Consider the following 18,616-nt stretch of genomic DNA (forward strand, 5'->3'; position numbering starts at 1 on the left):
AAGTGTACTTTGTTGTACACATTAACTATATTAATGTTAATTTTTTTTTTGTTTCTCTTCTTTCTTATTTGCAGCTCTCTAATCTGGAGCCGCCACTACTCAATCCTCCATCTGGTCCTGTCGGAGCTTCATCTCATGGGCCCCCTTCACTTGGAGTGCCAGTTGGTCCATATCCGCCACCTCAAATGGCAGTCACAAATCATACATACATTCATCCACAGAACCAGACTTCCATGTTTCCACCTGCACTTCAGAGCAGCCCTCCTCAGCTACAACCTACAGCGGTTGATCAGTCTTTAAATTCTGTGTTTCCTGCAATAAACCAACAAAGTATATATATATTTTTTAAACTTTTCTTTTCCTAGTCACACCTGTGTACAACAGGGCTTGACAAATCCCAGGTGCCAGGTCACCATGGCAATTAAAAAACTGACATTGGCGCCTGAAATTTTCTATGTGTGATAACTAAATTGAGTCTAATAGCAGTGCAAAGTTTTTAGAATTTGTGTAACCGTTTCCAACGGAGGAAAAAATTAACCAAATCCAGAAAAAGCCTAAGAGAGCCTTAGTCTGGAGGGAAAAAAAGCGTGGCTCCTAGAAATATTGGCTGGCGCCTGATTTCTTTTTTGATTTGTCACGCCCTGCTCTATAACCCACTTTTGGTGGAACCAAATATTTGGTTAATTGTATTTTATCTGGTGAGGATATGATTATAATTTTGCCAGAATTCATAAAAGAATGTTAGAAACCAAAATTTATGTTAATATAATCAGAAAAATAATATGGGTTAATTGTGTGTAGTTACAGTTAAGTGCAATCTGTTCTTTTTATGTTCTAACTAAGAACATATTACAGTTCTCCAATGAAGACCTAGCTAGTTTCTTTCCCTTTTTTTACTTACAGGTAGAAAAATTGTGTTATAGAGGGACTTGTATACAAACTCTGTTAATATGAGTAGCACAAAAAATCGGGAATTTTCTTGAATTTACCTATTACTCCTTGAAAGAATAGGGATGTCAAAATATTATTGAGTAATTTAGAAAAATCACAAAATTTAGAAAAACAAAACATAACAATCATATCAACTACCAATTACGTAATATACCAGTGTGATGTTTTTCAGTCTGTGCAAGGGCCTCCTTGGTTACATGATGAGTGAATCCATCTCCTCCCCCACTCTTTGCATTCAACATGCAGAAGACATTCCTTTACAACAGAAGAATATGTTAGTTTGTTGTAAATATTAGTTTTTTTCAATGCCTTCTAGGCTTAAATTGGGGGGGGGGGGGAGGATTTAATGAAATGAATCTATTCACCAATGTATTTAAAAAAGATGGCTATCTGTAGAACACTTTTGAAGAAAACTTATCATGCAAGAATGGAAAAAAAAAAAATTTTTTTTATCATTAAGAGATGATTACATTTACAAATTTATTTTCCTAGTGTTTTCAAATTGATGGGGTGGTCGGTGCTTTGAGCTTCTTTGGTGTAGCTTATGTGCACTGAAGGGTTATTTACTTGAAATTATGGCAATTCAGTAGAAATGAAATGTAAATTTATTTGTATGAGTAAAAAAAATTACTTATTCATTTAGGCTTGGACCAATCAATTGCCCAACATGGCAGGAGAATGTGAAAATTTTTACTCTGCGTGTATTAATTTTTCTAAACACATGCTAGACACAGGCATCTAAGAAAATTAAAACATTTTAAAAACACGTTTTTTTCCAAATTGAAAAAAAAAATAGGAATTTTTATTTTTGGCTGATATATTTATTATTTACATAGATTCTGAAGATGATCATATTTAATTTAACTTATTTATTGATTTTTTCATCTATTATGTTCTTTTTAAGATAATTTTTTTAGCAAGTTTTAAAAACAGTCAGACCTTGATTTAACAAATTCCTTAATTTAACAAATAAACTTCAATATAGTGAATATTTTTTAAACTATCCAAAATTTTTTATTCTTATTTCTCGTCAAGAAATCACAATCTGAAGATATGATTTACCAGGACTTTCAGTTTTTCTTTAGAGACAAACAAAATGGAGGGGGGGGGGACAGGAATCTGTATATTTTCGAGTAAAAGTGAGAATAAAGTTTCTCAGGAGGCTTTCAGCATACAGTGTACAATCACACTGTATGCTGACTTTATGAAGTATTGATGTACAATCGCTTATACATCAATACGTCAAAACATTGTTCTGTTCGCATGCTTAGATTTCAGTAAAAAAATAAAGGCTTCAAGTTTGTTCTTTGTCTTGACAAGTAAAGAATGGTGGGTCAATTTGAAGAGAAAATGTTTCTTGATTGACAAAAAAATAACAATTTCAACAGAATTTAATAATAATAAGGGCCAGCGTACCAAACAAACTTCTATCAAGCAATTTTTTCATGCATTCTAACTTTATTCTTTAGGTTTTTTTTAAATTGTTAAAAATAAGTTGTAACAGCAATCCCTAAAGTAAGTATCTTTTCAAATTTGTCGTTCCGGATGTGTTTATGTTCCTAATCAATTTGATCCTGATTTAACAATTCCCTCGATTTAACAAACAAAATTGTTGATTTCTTCCTATTCATTAAATTGGGGTTTGACTGTATTACATATAGTTGTAATTGTAGCATTTTTTTTGCCTGTTGTTTTTTTAACGATGAAGTGAGTAAATCCTTTAGTAATATTTAATATAATATTGTTTTTGTGTAATCTTTTTTAGATTTTCCCATCTTCGCATTAGTGTATTTTTAAGCGTAATTAATAATTCATGTGATGTTGGTTCATCTACATAGATGTTAAATTTGTTATTAATTTTTATAGCACCCTCTGTAACTACATCCAGGCCCCCTGTAGTGGCTAGTCATAATCTCCCTCAGCAACCTTCTCGGCCATCAGCCACTGCGACGGCAGCACCGGTAAAAAAGAATGTTATCACTCCTCAGCCAAGGCCAATCAGTAAGTATATATTTTTGAAGTTACAAGCTATTGATTATGTATCCAAATACTGCAGTTCTAATAAGCTGCTGTTGTGGTCATGTAGGCCTCAAGAGGGCTCAAGTTTGAACCCCACTGATGGCATAGCTGTGGTCGACTGAAGCTGGTTTTTAGTTTTTTTTCCAACTTCAACACATGAATGTGAACCAATCTCCCTTACCTTATGTGCAAAGACTATTCTGAATTTTTAACTTCAAACTGGTTCAACAAGTAGTTTAAAGAACCCTTTGCATATATACAAAGCTATGCATTTAAGGGTTGCAAAAGTCTCTCCACAGAAAGCAATCAGGCCTGCAACATATAAAATTCCATCATAATACAACTGGCAAAAGCTATCGAGTTGTTTTCTTTCGAATTCGGAATGCAGCAGGTGGCAGCACTTTTTAAGACACATAACAAGCATTGCTCACAAACTTACTTCATGTTGGGTACACAACAAATACATTGCCTATTCTAACGTGCACCAATTAGTTTTAAGTTCCTCAGAGAAATGTTTACAAGTTGTATGTGCTATTTAGTGGTATTAATTAGCTAGTCCTTTTTGAACAAGAAACATGCATATCTCTGACATCATAATTCTGAGTCGTGCATGTACATGCATGACAGATTTCAGCATGCACTGAGGTACTTTTTAAGGTTCAGTTCTAATCCTCCTTGTATGAGATATGCTCATAATACATTATGATGTAAAAATGCAGTAGACAATTTCGCCATTCTGGTTGGTGGTCGAGTGGGCATAGTGATGGACTCGTATCGTGAGAACCCTGCTGTTGCTGCATTGTTGGTTTCTGTGGTTTCCAACTTCAAGCCACGAATGCAAGCCAATCTCCACGTTGAAAAATCTTGCCACAGAGAGCAACAGGCCTACAAATGATGCAATAATTAAATCATTGCACTTCACACATAGTTAGAAAAATTTATGGCAGATGGCAGCACACTATACACAACAAGCATTACACAGTAACAAACTTCATGTTAGGTTCATAACATGTACCGATTCATTAGAAATTCCGCAGAGGAATGTGGATGAGGTGCATGTGTGGTTTAGTATTAGACAAATTCAAGTCTTTGGTAGCATCATGGAGGTAATGGCATTATAAGACAACATAATCTTTTTCATGGGCAGTGCATTATATAGTATTATTACCCTAGGCACTACTAATTTTGACGCACCTTTGAGATGCTCTTATATTTCATATTTGTTTCTTAATTTTTTTCCCCAAAAAATCATACCCCTCCCTCTCAATTTTCAAAATAAAAGCCTTCTCTTTACTGTTCTTCTAAATATGGCTGTCCTATGATGAAAACTTATACATGATCTTGAGTTTTGTTTTCAAATTTAACAGGGATTTCTATTCTATATCCCTTTCAGACCCTGGTGCCACAAATGTGTGGGTTGCTTTTTCCCACTGTAGAATTTTTTCTTTTGACCTCAGGGAGTTGAGCCCTGACTTTTAGGATTTTGTAAGTAGGATTTTGTTGAGTTAGAATTATGAACTTTGGGAGCTTTCACTAGAGGGCATCACTTAAAGTTGAACTTTCAGGGGGTTTTTTTGAAATGGCTTCCAGGAAAAAGTTTCTCCAAAGAAAAAGTGTGATTTATTACATAAAATTTAGCAATAAAATTCTGGAAAAAATTGTATGTGAAGATGAATATACCCTGAATCATCTTGGCTTAAAAAATTTGAAAGTGGTGAATCATTTCTTAACACATACAAAAAAATTTTAATTTGAAATTTTTTTTTGAAAAATAAAGATTTGATGGCATTTGTGTTTTAATGCATTTATGATACTCAAAAATGCAAAAATATTTTGAAAAGTCCAAAAAATTAATGTTTGGGTCTGAAAGGTATATGAGTTAGCAAGTCCTAGTGTAAGATGAATTTAGTATTTTAGGAACAAAAAATATATATATGTATAACTTAATATACTTAACTTATGTGTATAGTTAACTTAATTCCATCACTTCATTTTAATGAATGGGGGAAAAAGAGCAAAAAATAAATAATGGTTGCAATACATATTATTTTAATTTTCAAATACGAGTCCTGTGATGAAAACATGCGCGTCATCTGATTGAACATGCTCCATTTACTAGTAGGTTTTCTACAGTGAACGTGGAAAAAGTTCAAGTGAGATGATTCTTAATTCTGAGGACTCAGTCATAGTATATATTAACTAATAAAAACTTTGTAAATACATTAAAAAAATATATCTGTATGGTGAAGGTAAAGGACACCATGTCACAAAAGGGAAATTTTACAGCAGAGCCATTTAATGTTTTTTTAGAATGTCTTTCTATGGAGCTCGCTTGTTTTATAAAGTAAATATATCTGTTATTTATTTAAAGTGTCCTTTACCTCCAGTATACAGATATAAACTTAGAATCAGGTAGCTATCATATTTTAAGTTTTACATTGGGATTCTTTTTATTTTTGTTAAAGAGCATCAAGCTAAATTTTGAAGAATTTAACAGAAATAGTATCTTTTGTTAGTCTTACAAATTTTTGTTTTTTCAGATTCCAATCCAGTATCTGCACCCAGCATGACGCCGCCAGTCTGCCAGGCACCTGTACCAACACAAGCACCTCCTGTTCCATCCGAACCATCACCGAATTCACCAAGCACTCCTCCGAAGCTCACCCCTGCTGCTGAGCTGAGGGCAAGGACGCCTCAAATATCCACGCCTCCATTAGCTCCAACACCACCACCTTTACTGTCAAAGCCTAGGGAAAGAAATGAAGACATGGACCATGTGACGATGAATTCATTTCCCATGACCAAAGCTCCTGATCTCATTGCACAAGCAGGTATGTGATGTACTTTTTTGATTTAACCCCTTAACCTCCCAGCATCCTATGTATAGGACAGCTAGATTTTTATCCCTTATTCATCCAGAACATGCATATGAATGGTATTTTTTGCATTCACTTATATCTCAATGTCCCCTGCATTGTCTCCATTCTGCTTTCAACCAGTTTGTATCAATTTTTACACACTGTGTTAGCTAAGAACTTTGCCATTTTTCGATGTTTGGTGTAGGAGTCAGATTTTTTACTCCTGAGAAAGCTGATACTTTAGATTATGTCATATTCTATTATTTCATTGATATAAGTGTATTTTCAAATCAAATTCATTAATAAAAACTAATGATTACATGGTTTAAACCAAGGGATTGCTGTCCTATAAATAGGATGCTGAGCATTTGTGTTAATTCGTTGTTAACCTTTTACCGGCTGAATTCAGATTCCGACTGATTTTCATTATTTTTTTTGTTAATTTCTCCTTCTGATTTTTTAGTTGAGAGATATCAATCAAGAAATTGAAGAAAAAAAAATTTCCCTATGCTTTTTCTTGAATATTCCTAATTGGGAACATTCAAGTTAAACTTGATTAAGTTAAACTTCAATTATATTTTATTGAATGTTCCCAATCATGTTCTCAATCTCACGGATGCGACTAAACATATTTTTCGCAGTGAAGCCATCTGTACAGGATGATACAAAATTTGTCATCATTTAATAAATTTATTTTAAAAATCAAAGAATACATATAGAATTTTAAAAATGATGGAAATAAATTTCTCTCAAATATACTCAAAAGGCATGTATATCTGGATTATAATAAAGAACTTATGGTGAGATGAAATTCTGGTCTAAAATTCACAAAAGAATACATACATATGGGTTTAGATTTATATATGGATCCCATGGTAAGTTAAAAGATTATTTAAAAATATAAAGATAAAATATCATTTACAACTCTGGTACCTAAAGGCACAGGCTCCGATGACTGCTTACCAGCATATATTTCCATTTTATATGGGAAACCATTTTCTTTGAGCAAATCATCCAAATTTTAAATCCAAAGCGAATCAGTTTTCCCCATATAAACATCTATCTTGAATGATGACCGTAATACGGTACCATTGATTCATCGATGCTTAGTTTATCATGGATAGAGATGTGTTGAGATGTTCTCAGAGAACAAGAATATTCTCCTGGATGTAAAAATTGGAGAATAATCGAGAATATTCATTTTTCTTTTAAATTTAATTTTTTTTACTAATTTTGTTTATATTGTGAAATATAAATCAGTTTTCATTGCCTGAAACATTTACAACAAAACAATTTTTGGTATAATCACCCCCCCCCCCCCCCCAATGACAACTTTTAGTTTGAGAATATTCTCAGAATATTCTCCATGATGAGAGGTTTTAAAAGTTTGGTTATAAAGATTTCAGAAACCATTAGATTAAAATCTTAAAAAATTATTTTAAAATTAGATAAATTTTCAGAAATAAGTTCACAACAAAAGAAATTAAATCAAAGTTGATCGTACTGTATAAGAATTGCTGCCTTTATCAATCACCTTCATTCTAAGAAGATACAGAACTGTTGTTTTTTTCAATTCACGTACACTTAAATTCTGTATCACTTGCATTTCTTTAAAAGTTGTGCAATTCAGCCCCGTTGGTTTAATTTTCTTGCTTTCAAACTTTAATATTGTGGTCTACAAACTTCAATATTCTCATCTTCTTGACAGGAAGAGAGACAGGGACAGAATATTCTTGAGAATATTCTCTCAAATGACTACTACTAGGACAGAATATTCTTGAGAATATTCTCTCAAATGACTACTATTATGAATTACTAGAGAATATTCTTATCAAAAATAATAATTATTATTCTCAAGTTATTTATCGAGATCATATATTATAATACATATTATCACATATATTCTTGTTAATACTCTCTGGAAAGATTTCGTCAACTGAAGAATATTCTCATCGAGGACAATATTCGAGCATATTCTAATACAAATACAACACCACAACAGGCAAAATGCTCAACAAGGTGGCTGATGAAAAGATGCCCATAAAAATATGGATGTCATTTATTTCAAAAATAAATGACTACTATTTCTCTGGAAGGACTATTTTATTAATAAATTCAGAATGATTCTTATTTTCTATAAGAATATTCCCAGTAATTTATTAAAGTAGTCCTTTCCGGAGAATATTCTCAAGGATAATATATGTAACTATATTATAAATAAGAGGAGAATATTCTCATCAAGAACTTATAAGAATATTCTGAAGTTATTTATAATAGTAGTCCTAGCAGAAAATATTCTCCGAAAGATTATTCTCGAGAATTTTACATCTCTAATCATGGAACAACCCAAACTGAATCAATTTTTCATTTAATTCATCATAGATAGCCAACTTATCACCGGGTTGTAAGAAAGAGTTATCCATAAAATTGAAGTTCTTTTTTTATGTCTCTAAATTTATTTCTCGGCATAACAGTGGGGATGATCAGTACTGCTGTGTCTTCTGAAAGTACCCCAGTAATCATTTTCACTTGGTATTCCGTGATACCCACTTAGCAAAACCATTCCAAAAAACTTTGTGATTTCTTTCCACTCAATTTTCAAATTCGATCCATGTTGTGCGACATAAATATTTGTCATCTCAGCCAAGTAACTAAGGTACTCTTGAGATAAAAATTTGAAAAAATATCAATCGAGTCGGCTTGCACTTAGCTCAGGAAACTTATGACTGATTGCTTCAGTAGGTGAGCTTCCTATATTTTGGTCGAACACAGTACTTTTTTTCCCACTTCGGTTGCATGAATTTTAGTTTTTTGACACTTTACACATGTTTTCTTATTTTTTTGACTGGGTAATTATCTGATCTTTGGAAGGCAATTTTTTGATGTAGAAGCAGGGGTGGGAACTCTGCGCCAAAATTAACATCTTGTGCCATCCTGCTCCAATGGTGTATTTTCGTATTTTTCTGCACCAAACAGCAAATTTTGCTTCCGTATGCCCGGAATTTCGGAAAGGACGCCAAAAAATTTTTGTTCCTGCTTTGCCGCGAAATGATTCCTTCTGAGAAGGGCGTTTTTTATTCCGCTGTACTTAAACTATCGCCTTATTGAAACTATCAGCCCCTCATCGGGCTTTCCATCATGAAACCCTGGTAATATCCGTGATCGTGCAATGCAACTGAAAATGGTTTGCAATGGTCTTTCAGCTTTAAAGCGCAAATGCGAGTCAGTTTCCATTTTTACAAAAAAAAAGTCGCCACTGGAAGCAGCAGAAATTACTGTAGTCGATCGTCGTTGCATCAAATCTCGATGTTTCGTGAAAAAATATTTCCTTTTGTGAGTAAAAAGCTCATGTCCACCAAATTATGAATGCTAATTTAGAAACTTAGCCGAATAACGAGTGTTAAATTGCCAATATTGCTGAATAACGAGTACGAGTGTTAAATTGCCAATATCGCAAAATAACGGGTGTCAGATCGCCAAATAATGAGTGCTGAATTGCCAAACATCGTGTTGATTCTATCGAAACTCCTATTTTGTAACAATTTTTTTCTGAGTATAAAAACTTAAAAACTTACAGAAAATCTTTAACCCATTTGAAGTGCTGCGGTTCCAGACTGCAAATAGTGCCCTCAGTAAGCAAAAATCCTCTTAAATAGACTGGTGCGAAAAATTTTATGACAGCCGCTCTTTCAAACAAGGTGTCAAAAGCTTGAAACACCAAAAACAAAAAAACAAGGTGATGAAAAGATGTTTGATAACAAAAGACAGTGCAGTTGTTTTATTTTGAAAAGGGGTGAGGGTTTATGAAAATATGTTAATTTCATTGCTCGAATTTATAAATATCTGCTCCGAATCTTATATTTTGCTGCTCCGAATCCTGAATTTTGCTGCTCCAAAACTGCTCCGAATCCTGAATTTGCTGCTCCAAAACTGCTCAGAATCCTGAATTTGCTGCTCCAAAACTGCTCCGAAAAGGACTTTGTCACTTCCCACCCCTGTAGGAGACACGTTGATAGGATCTGCAAATTCACCCACAAATGAACTACGTGGTGATCTTTAACACTTATATATCGACAAACATCTGCAGGAAGCATGTTGCCATCGATGTCTTCCTCATCTGTAACCCGCTCATTTTCATCAGGCAGTAGCTGGCACATTTTGAATTCTTTATCAGAGAGATGTGATATATCAGAATCTCTCAACCTCAGTCAAATAAGCTACTAGTATAATAAAAAAGATGGTAAAAAGAGGTGTAGAAAGTCACAAGACCAGGTATCAACTGAGAACTGAAAGACCAACATACCAACAAAATCACTAAAAACATAGAGGGAGGGGGCGGGGCAAGGTCAGTCACAGAAAAAAGGGGGTGCTGCATGTAAACACCGGAATGTAAAATTTGATACTTTTCCTTCCTTTTGAGACACACCAGAGAGGGAAAAAGCAATAAATTGTTTTTTAGAATACCACTCCTCTGCATTGCACTTAGAATAGTCAGTAGTGGCCAATGTTCCCAATTGGGAACAAGGAAAAGTTCCCTGGTATTCGAACAAAATTTTTTTTGTCTCATTGAGCATTTCTTATCATTCTTGGCAATATTCTAGAATTTAAAAAAAATTGAGATGCATGTATGTTTACAAAAACTATTTTATTATCACAAAAAAATAAAAAAAAAAAAAAAGTAAATTAAAACTATTTTAATAATTAAAACAAATTTGGAGATATTTTAGCTTGAAAATGGGTGATTTTAAAATAATAAATTGACATGATAAAAGCTGAACCGAATAACTTTTGTCTTTTCTAAATTAAGTTCAGAACCTTATATGTTCAAGGGAAAAAAATCAGCTACTTTCGAAAGAAAAATATTTTTTTTTGAATTAATCAAAAGTGTCAAAAAAAAAAAAAAAAAAATCTGGGCGTTGAAAGGTTAATACATCTGAGCATTTGTGTTTAAATTCTAAATAAAATAAAAAAATAAAAGAATGTTTGGAAATATAGCTTTTAATTCACAAAAACCACATTTTAATACTGTTTTTAAGTATGTCTATGGGTGTGAAGCTTCAGGAACACACAACTTGAGATCCACCTCCACCAATGGCCGTTCATGGACCCTCAAATGAAATGATGTTCTTTGACCTTTACCTAGATCAAAGCACATACGTACAATTGCGGTACTCAATTTCAAAATTAATTGTGTCAAATGTCATTATTATGAGGCCTGCTATGTACTTGAGGGCTCCGGCTGGGCCCATGTTGGCTCTCAAATGTGACTACCTCTGTGTAAGATGGTCCTGCCCCTTTCCCGTAAATATGTAATGTAACTCACGTGCCAGTGTCATCTGCATCTAAGGATGAAGAATATATATATAGCAGTGCATGCTGTCTCATACTTAAAAGTCAAACACAGTGGAAGGAGAAATATTGGTAGATATTATCTTGTCCATAGTTCCCAAAAGCATCTAAGAAAAATGTAATTTTTATAGTGAGAGACTGGACAGTAAGGGTTATCCGTAGCCCTCAAGCTAATATATTTCAAAAGTTTCTTCAAAGTAACTTTATAGTTTAAAAAACACAATCACACACAATCTATAGTTTAAGTTGACTAGAAATACCAATAAGAAAATAATTCCAAGTTGAGAACGACAAAAACTGGTAATTTTGCCATCTTCAACTTTTGCACTACATATCCACCCAGCATCCTATTTATAGTACAGTCCATAACTCTGATTCAATACATAAGAATGAAACAAAACTTTAGAAATCTTCATTTCAACACCTTTGAAACATATCCTAAAACAAATCTTGCCAAAATTCAACTCTGAATTTTGGCATTAACAGGTTGAAACTGCTCCTATTGTGATTGCACACATATGATTAGCGGAGAGCCCTGTTGAATTTTTTGATGATTTGTAATGGGGGGGGGGGGGAGAATTTTTTTCTTGCACACAAACATTGCTCTTTATAGAAAATTTGCAACAAGCAGAATATATTTTTACCCACTGTAGAAAGTCACTTATTGAGAAGTATTTGTTTAAGCTTAAAAATTAAAGGAAAATAGAACATTTGAACCTTATTAACGGGAAAACTCAAAGTTCTGCCGAAATTTTTCATGTTAACCAATATGCATTGCCAGAAAAATAATTTTTGACATTCCATTTGCCTGAAATTTAATAAAGTGTAAATTTATATAAATGTAATATACTGAAATGCTCATCAAGTTCTTTTTAGAAACTCTTTTTCTTCATATTTTTTTAAACAAAAAATTCTCATACCAGCAGCGTTCAATTATTTTTTGAAAATACTGTGATAGCCCGCTGCTTCATTTTCTTTGTAGTACACTGTTGCAGAAACTTTTCAATTTCATCCAACTAGTTCAGAGTGTTGGAAATGTTCTCTTTGTCCATTAAAAAATTCCTTAGTGTTTTCAAAGCTTCCAAAGCTTGATTTTCCGAAACATTTGGTCGAAATAGTGCTTCTGGATCATTATCTGAATCATCTTATTCTGCTTCAGTGCCACGTATGATTTTTAATTGTTACAACAGTTCTTGAAAACAAAACAATGAACCGACTCAGGGATAAGAGTGTTCACGTCACTTCCATCCCCAACACATTCTCAGGGGCAATAAAGCTCTCTTCCCAATGACAATCGGGGACATTCTTCTCCTCAATCGGGGCTCAGTGTGTACTCCCTAGGGGCTCTGCGGCCGCTAGAAAAAATAAACGAAAAAAATATATAAATATTTTTAAATGATAAAAATAAATCAGTAACAGTAATGCATAAAAAATGGGCCTACGGGGCTCCACCATAGAAATTATATAACAGAAAGGGCTCCACGAGTCAAAAAAGAATCGCTGGTCTAGCGCATTGACATTTACCAATCTTTGCCTTTCCGGAATTTTTCCACACAAGGCATATTTTTTATTCAACTTGACAAATCCTTTCACTGTAAGTGATCATCTATTTAAAAGATTTGTGTTAATAAATTTTTTAGCATTATATTGCCATAGAGAATGACAGGACCAAGAATTCTCACACTAACTGGAGTTTCATGTTAAGTGGGTTCACATTAACAAGGTTTGACTCAGTATAGTTGTCATCTTTATTTTTTTTTTCAACACCGGCAGACTAGATTCAAACTGTTGTGTAGTGCAGAGATTTCAGACCTGAAAGTTCTAGAACCATGGATGGTTATGAGCAACCCCTGATAGTCACAAGACTGGTTCCATGTAACCCAACCAAATTTTGACTGTTTCTCTAATGTAGAGTAGTCCCTTAAAGTTGATGTAAGCTGTGTGTTTCAAGAATTCTTGTTTGTGATAGATTAAAAAATTTCCCGAAATCCCTTATTTTTGCGACTTCTAATACCTGATAAAATAAAAAATAAGATTTATGACGTCTTATCCATCACACTGAGTTGGAACTAACTTCATGTTTATATAAAGTTGTTATAATAGAACTCCCAACAAATTACAGTAATCAACAAAATGTGAAGTGACACAGAATATATATAAAAAGACAGTTTTAAGCTAGAGAGCTCATAATTCTCTTGGAGCTGCTAAATATTTTTTGCTTGCCGCATAGCATATACACTATCTACCAATAAGTATTTGGACACCTGTGATAGAAAAGAAAAACTAACTTTATTCAAAATCAATAGTTGGTAAAGCCTCCACGAGAGGCAATTACAGCATGAACCCTCCAGGGCATACTTTCCACAAGTCCTTGTGTGACGGCTAGTGGTATTTTCTTCCACTCGGCTTGGAGAAGACATGCCAGTTCCTTCACAGATTTTGGACGGTAGGGCACCCCTTAATTCGGCGATCCAACTAGTCCCAGAGGTTCTCTATAGGGTTCAGGTCTGGCCTCTGGGCAGGCCAGTCCATTCGATGAACCCCATTGGCACCATACCAAGCCTTGGTTAACCTCGCAGTGTGACAGCTGGCATTGTCGTCCTGGAAGTAACAGGGGTCCACCCCGTAAAACTGCCACAACGTAGGAAGCACATCGTCATCCAAAATAGTGCCATAGGCATCAGCGTTGAGCTTACCATGAATGGGGACCAAGGGTCCCAGTCCATACCAGGAGAAACACCCCCAGACCATAATTCCACCTCCGCCGAACTTGACTGTTGGCACAATGTATTCTGGCAGGAGACATTCTCCAGGCAGACGCCAGACCCAGACCCTGCCATCCGCACGGTAGAGGGTGAACCTTGATTCGTCGCTCCAAAGAACCCGTTTCCACTGATCTACGGTCAAATTTCGATGTGCTTTGCACCACATTAACCGAGCAACGCGGTTGGACTTTGTGATCAAAGGCTTATGGGCAGCAGCACAACCATGAAAACCAATCAGATGTGCTTCCTTACAGATGGTATTCATTGAAACAATACTCCCGGATGCCTGTTGAAACTCCTTGCGGATGAGGGCCATCGGTTGGGTGCGGTTCTTCCAAATTTCTCTGGACAGCACCCGTCGGTCTCCCAGTTTCGTTAGTCTGCCGACTCGGGGCAGATTCCGACAATCACAGCTCACCTTCCACTTCTTAATCACATAAGCCACTGTCGATTTTGGGTACTTCAGCTCGCTAGATATGTCCCTTAAGGATTGGTCATTTTTGTGATACCCGATAATTATACCTTTCTCGAAATCAGAGAGCTCCTAACTGCACGGCATCTTGTATGCGACTAATGCCGATGTTGTTTCCTACACAATATATTCCGGCGGAGGGCGTGACGTATCTCAGGACCGCAGATATCGTCATTTGCATAGGTGTCCAAATACTTATTGGTAAATAGTGTATTACAATGATATGTGCTGGTTGTACAGCACCGGTGTGTTATCTAGGGTGTGCAGTGTCAACAATTTTTGTGCATTCACTCACATACAGCTTCGAACATAAAACAAAAGGACAATTAAAAAAAAAATATAGTGCAAGTCTTTATTGAATTCTTTTTGTAGTTCAAATGTTCACTGTTTCTGACGTACAAGGTCAGGAGAGAGACTACTGGAATTAGTTTCTCAGTTCAGTTATCCAATCATCTGAATTTTTTTAAACAACACTGAAATAAAGCAAAAAACAAAAACACAGCTGTACAAATACAAAGGCCACAACAGGCAAAAAAGCACAACGAGTTGGCTGAAAAAATATACTCGTAAAATATATGGTTGTCAAAGGGACCCAGGTTATTAAAAAATCAGAGTCCTTTTTGAGTGAAAGTGGGTCTCTCTTGAAAATGAGTTTGCCCCCCCCCCCCCCCCCCCTACAATTCACTAATATCTCTACAAATATTTTCCAGCATTCGCCGGGTCCTTGATCCCCTGCTTATATCTTTTCGTTGAGACAGAGTGGTGGGCCATGTTTTGGGTAGGAGAAGGAAGTATTCATGAATCAAATAATTCATTTATAAAAACATGTTCTATCCAAAGGATCAATTACTTCCATTGTAGTAGAGCATATAGTAGATAAATATAGTAGAAAAGGCTTGCAAATGCTCATTAACACTGAGAATTTAGTACTACTTATTTTCATTGTCCAAACTCTAAGTAATTCTCATTAAGATTTCCAGTTTAAAGTGTTTTCCCTGCTTACAACATTTTTTATGACGGTTTTTTTTGAAAAACGTTATAAGCAGGATCCACTGTAATTAAAAGTTAGAGGCACACATTTATCTATTTACCAATAGATCAATCTATAAATTTCTTTCTGATTTATTTTACATTTCGTTTAAAAAAATGTTAGCTCTTTCAATAATATCTTCTGATTAAATTTAAAGCAAATGAGATTCTCTCTCCTCTCTCAGTACACACTCCCTCAGACACTTATTTTTTCTGATTTCCTATTTATATTCATTCTTTGGGAAGCAATTTCATGGTCTAGAATGGCTTTATTTTCCCTCCCTGATCAACCACTCTGATTTGTCACCATTTAACTGCCCCATATTTTCACACCTGACATGGGAACTATGTCAGATTTGTGTTGGCGAAACTTAACAGTGTATTTATGTGTGTGTGTCCCCAGCATTTGGCATGTTTTATGTTCAGTAGGTGGTGCCATCTATCTAGGGCCGCAACTATATGCTTTCTCAAATGGGGCAAGCACATGTTTTGGCACCCCCATGTAATGTGGGAGAAGCATTTATAAAGGGTGAATTTTGATCCCCTATAGTCTAGAGCCTGGGGCACTAAACTCTCCTGCTTTCACCTTCCCCCCCCCCCCATAGTTGCGGTCCGGCATGTATCCTCCAAATTGGTTATGCGTGGATCTGAAATTTAATGCATACATATTTGTGTTGTACGTCTTTATGATCACCAATGGCATTTTTAGCCGATTACCACTGCGAAATCGTGGGTTCCAAACCATGATTTTCCCAGAAGGCACTGGTCCCTATAATCTCCCCCTCCCAAGAAGATCAAAAATTAAAAATATTTTTGTAGAAAATTAAAATATTGGAAAAAAAAAATACATTCTTACATTACCTGTTAATTTAAAATTCTTTTTGAGTGTTAGTGACCCAAACTTTCTGTAGAGAATTAGATCCTTGTGCCCCCCTCCAAAAGCTGATTCTGCATACACAGCCGTGGTTTTCCCGATGCGAAACAGTGACTACCACATAGCAGCTAGATGACAAAACTATGGATATTTAAGGTAGAGTTTTTACAGATTCGTTTTTTCCCTGAACGATCTCAGAAAATTTTTTACAATTTGAACAGGCATTCCAAATCCTTTAAGATTTTTCAAAACATGCACATTTGCAATCTTGTAGGAACAAGGCGAAAGTATGCCATATGGACGCTGTCTTTGAATGCCGGCAGATAGCCACGAAACTACAGTAATTTTTTATATGTAATCGGAAGGGAGAAAATCAGCAGGGGGTGGGGGGAGATGAAAACTTTGAAATATGAAAATTCTGTACACGGCCTCTCATTATATTAGTGTATTGATATACACGTGGGTTGTCATTTCATTGAAGCAGCTAGATCCGTCGTCATCTTCAGCAACCCGGGTTTATATCAATTTAGTACAGTACAGCATACGAAGTAGTAAAACCACTTTTTCAAGGTTGCACAATCATGATAGTCAATAAAAAGAAGAAGAAAAAAAAGGGGCAAAAAAGCTGAGAAGGGTTTTTCTCTACTTCTTTTTTTGAAACTAAAAAAGAACATGAATCAAATTTTTATGTGCACTTTTCCTAAATTCTGGGTATTTGATGTTCTATAGCGCATCATTGGTATCTCTGACTTCTGATATAATAATGTTTTTACAAAAATATATATTAAATTTTAATAATTTTTTGCTATTTTTGAGAGGGAAGCGCTCACCTCTGGTAGTGTTCTGTTACATTCTTAATCTTTCTTTTGTGGTTGCAAAAATTTAAGGTTCTTCTGTATATGAGTGTATGCTCTTCTATACACTGTGGTAGACAATCTAGTAGCCTCCATGCAGCACTGCTCTATTCCAGCATCCTATTCAAGAAAAATACCAACCACTTTCAAAAAACATTACTTGCTATGAATAGTATAATAGTTAAAACATCTCAATTAAGAACTCATCAATGCTAAAAAGAAAAGTTAAATTAGAAAATGTTTTAGAGATTTTTATGGAGTCTTCATGGATCAAATATATATCTGTATATCAGAGGTAAAGGGCACGATGTGCCAAAAGGGAAATTTTACGAGAGAACAATTTTACAGCTGTTCAAGAAAATTTTTTAAGCATGGCTTTCTATGGAGCTCGCTGGTTTTATAAAGTGAATATTTCTGTTATTTATTGAAGTAAGACACTTAGTTTCCTATACCTATGTGTAGTGTTATAAAAGTACATGAAATGATATATAATAGCATTATCTCGGTATTGACTAAAATGGACATAAGGTCCTTTTTATCCCTGGCATACAGATACACACCTAAATTTTTTGCTTTTACTTATTTACTAAATATTAATGGAGGTAAAAGTGTAAAAATATTGAAACAGTACTTATTGAGTAGTGTCTTCTGTATGAGTTGTTTTTTTGTATGAATTGCGGAACAAGGAAATTTGTGACTGGATAGTGAAAGATAAACTTTTTTAAAAAGTTAACTCATAGGAAAAAGCTTTAATGTTGCTACTTTGTAGTTCTCTGTTGAGAAGGTGTGTTAAGAGTAACGCTCAAGGCTAAGATCTGATCGTAGATGGATGATTTTTATAAATTATAATGGCAAATTAACAATTTAATGTGGTGATGATACTAAGATAAGATGCATAACGTCCATTGGTGAGAATCATGATGATTGTTAGACAATATTCTTTCTTTCTTTTGAACCGAGCATAACTCTGATCTATCGCCATGAGCAATTTACTATTATCAAGTTGTGCCAGAAGAGTGTGTGTGTGCTTGGGTACTTAACAGTCTGAGCGTGTATATAAATTTTGCATTAATTTCTAGTTCTGCCATCTATATTAAAAATTGTGCGCGTAATGTAATAACTGAATATTTGTACCGTTGGTTTGTTGCTCTCCATGGCAAGACTTTTTAATGGAGAGATCATCTCGCTTTTGCACATTAAGTTGGGGACCACAAAAACTAACTTCAACCAACCACCATTGTGCTGACTGTGGGGTATGACAATAGTTTCAGGCAAAAGTCAGATGATTAAGATTGATGATTTCCAGTTTTTTATGTCTATTGTTTTATCTTTTTGTTGCCTACACCAGAGGCAGCCATGTTGGTTTTATTTTTTAATAAAATTTCTGGATACATCCATCCTCCAAGAAGGTTTTGATATCTTTCTTTCTCTGGGAAGTGTTAAGG

General features: G+C 34.8%; 1 protein-coding gene across 2 annotated transcripts in view; it reads left to right on the forward strand.

Moving 5' to 3' along the window:
* Positions 1-18,616, forward strand: part of LOC149087758 (bromodomain-containing protein 3-like) — a 110,078-nt gene that overhangs the window by 65,115 nt on the left and 26,347 nt on the right. For both annotated transcript variants that reach the window (XM_089231657.1, XM_089231658.1), the window contains exons 19-21: positions 75-330; positions 2,818-2,952; positions 5,511-5,801. In XM_089231657.1, the coding sequence (XP_089087783.1) occupies positions 75-330; positions 2,818-2,952; positions 5,511-5,801 (682 nt within the window). The remainder of the gene's footprint in view (positions 1-74; positions 331-2,817; positions 2,953-5,510; positions 5,802-18,616) is intronic.

Source organism: Pholcus phalangioides, unplaced genomic scaffold (assembly GCF_987345545.1).
Source record: "Pholcus phalangioides strain wild (caught in Gottingen) unplaced genomic scaffold, Ppha-v1.0 ptg000004l_1, whole genome shotgun sequence".
Lineage (NCBI taxonomy): Eukaryota > Metazoa > Arthropoda > Arachnida > Araneae > Pholcidae > Pholcus > Pholcus phalangioides.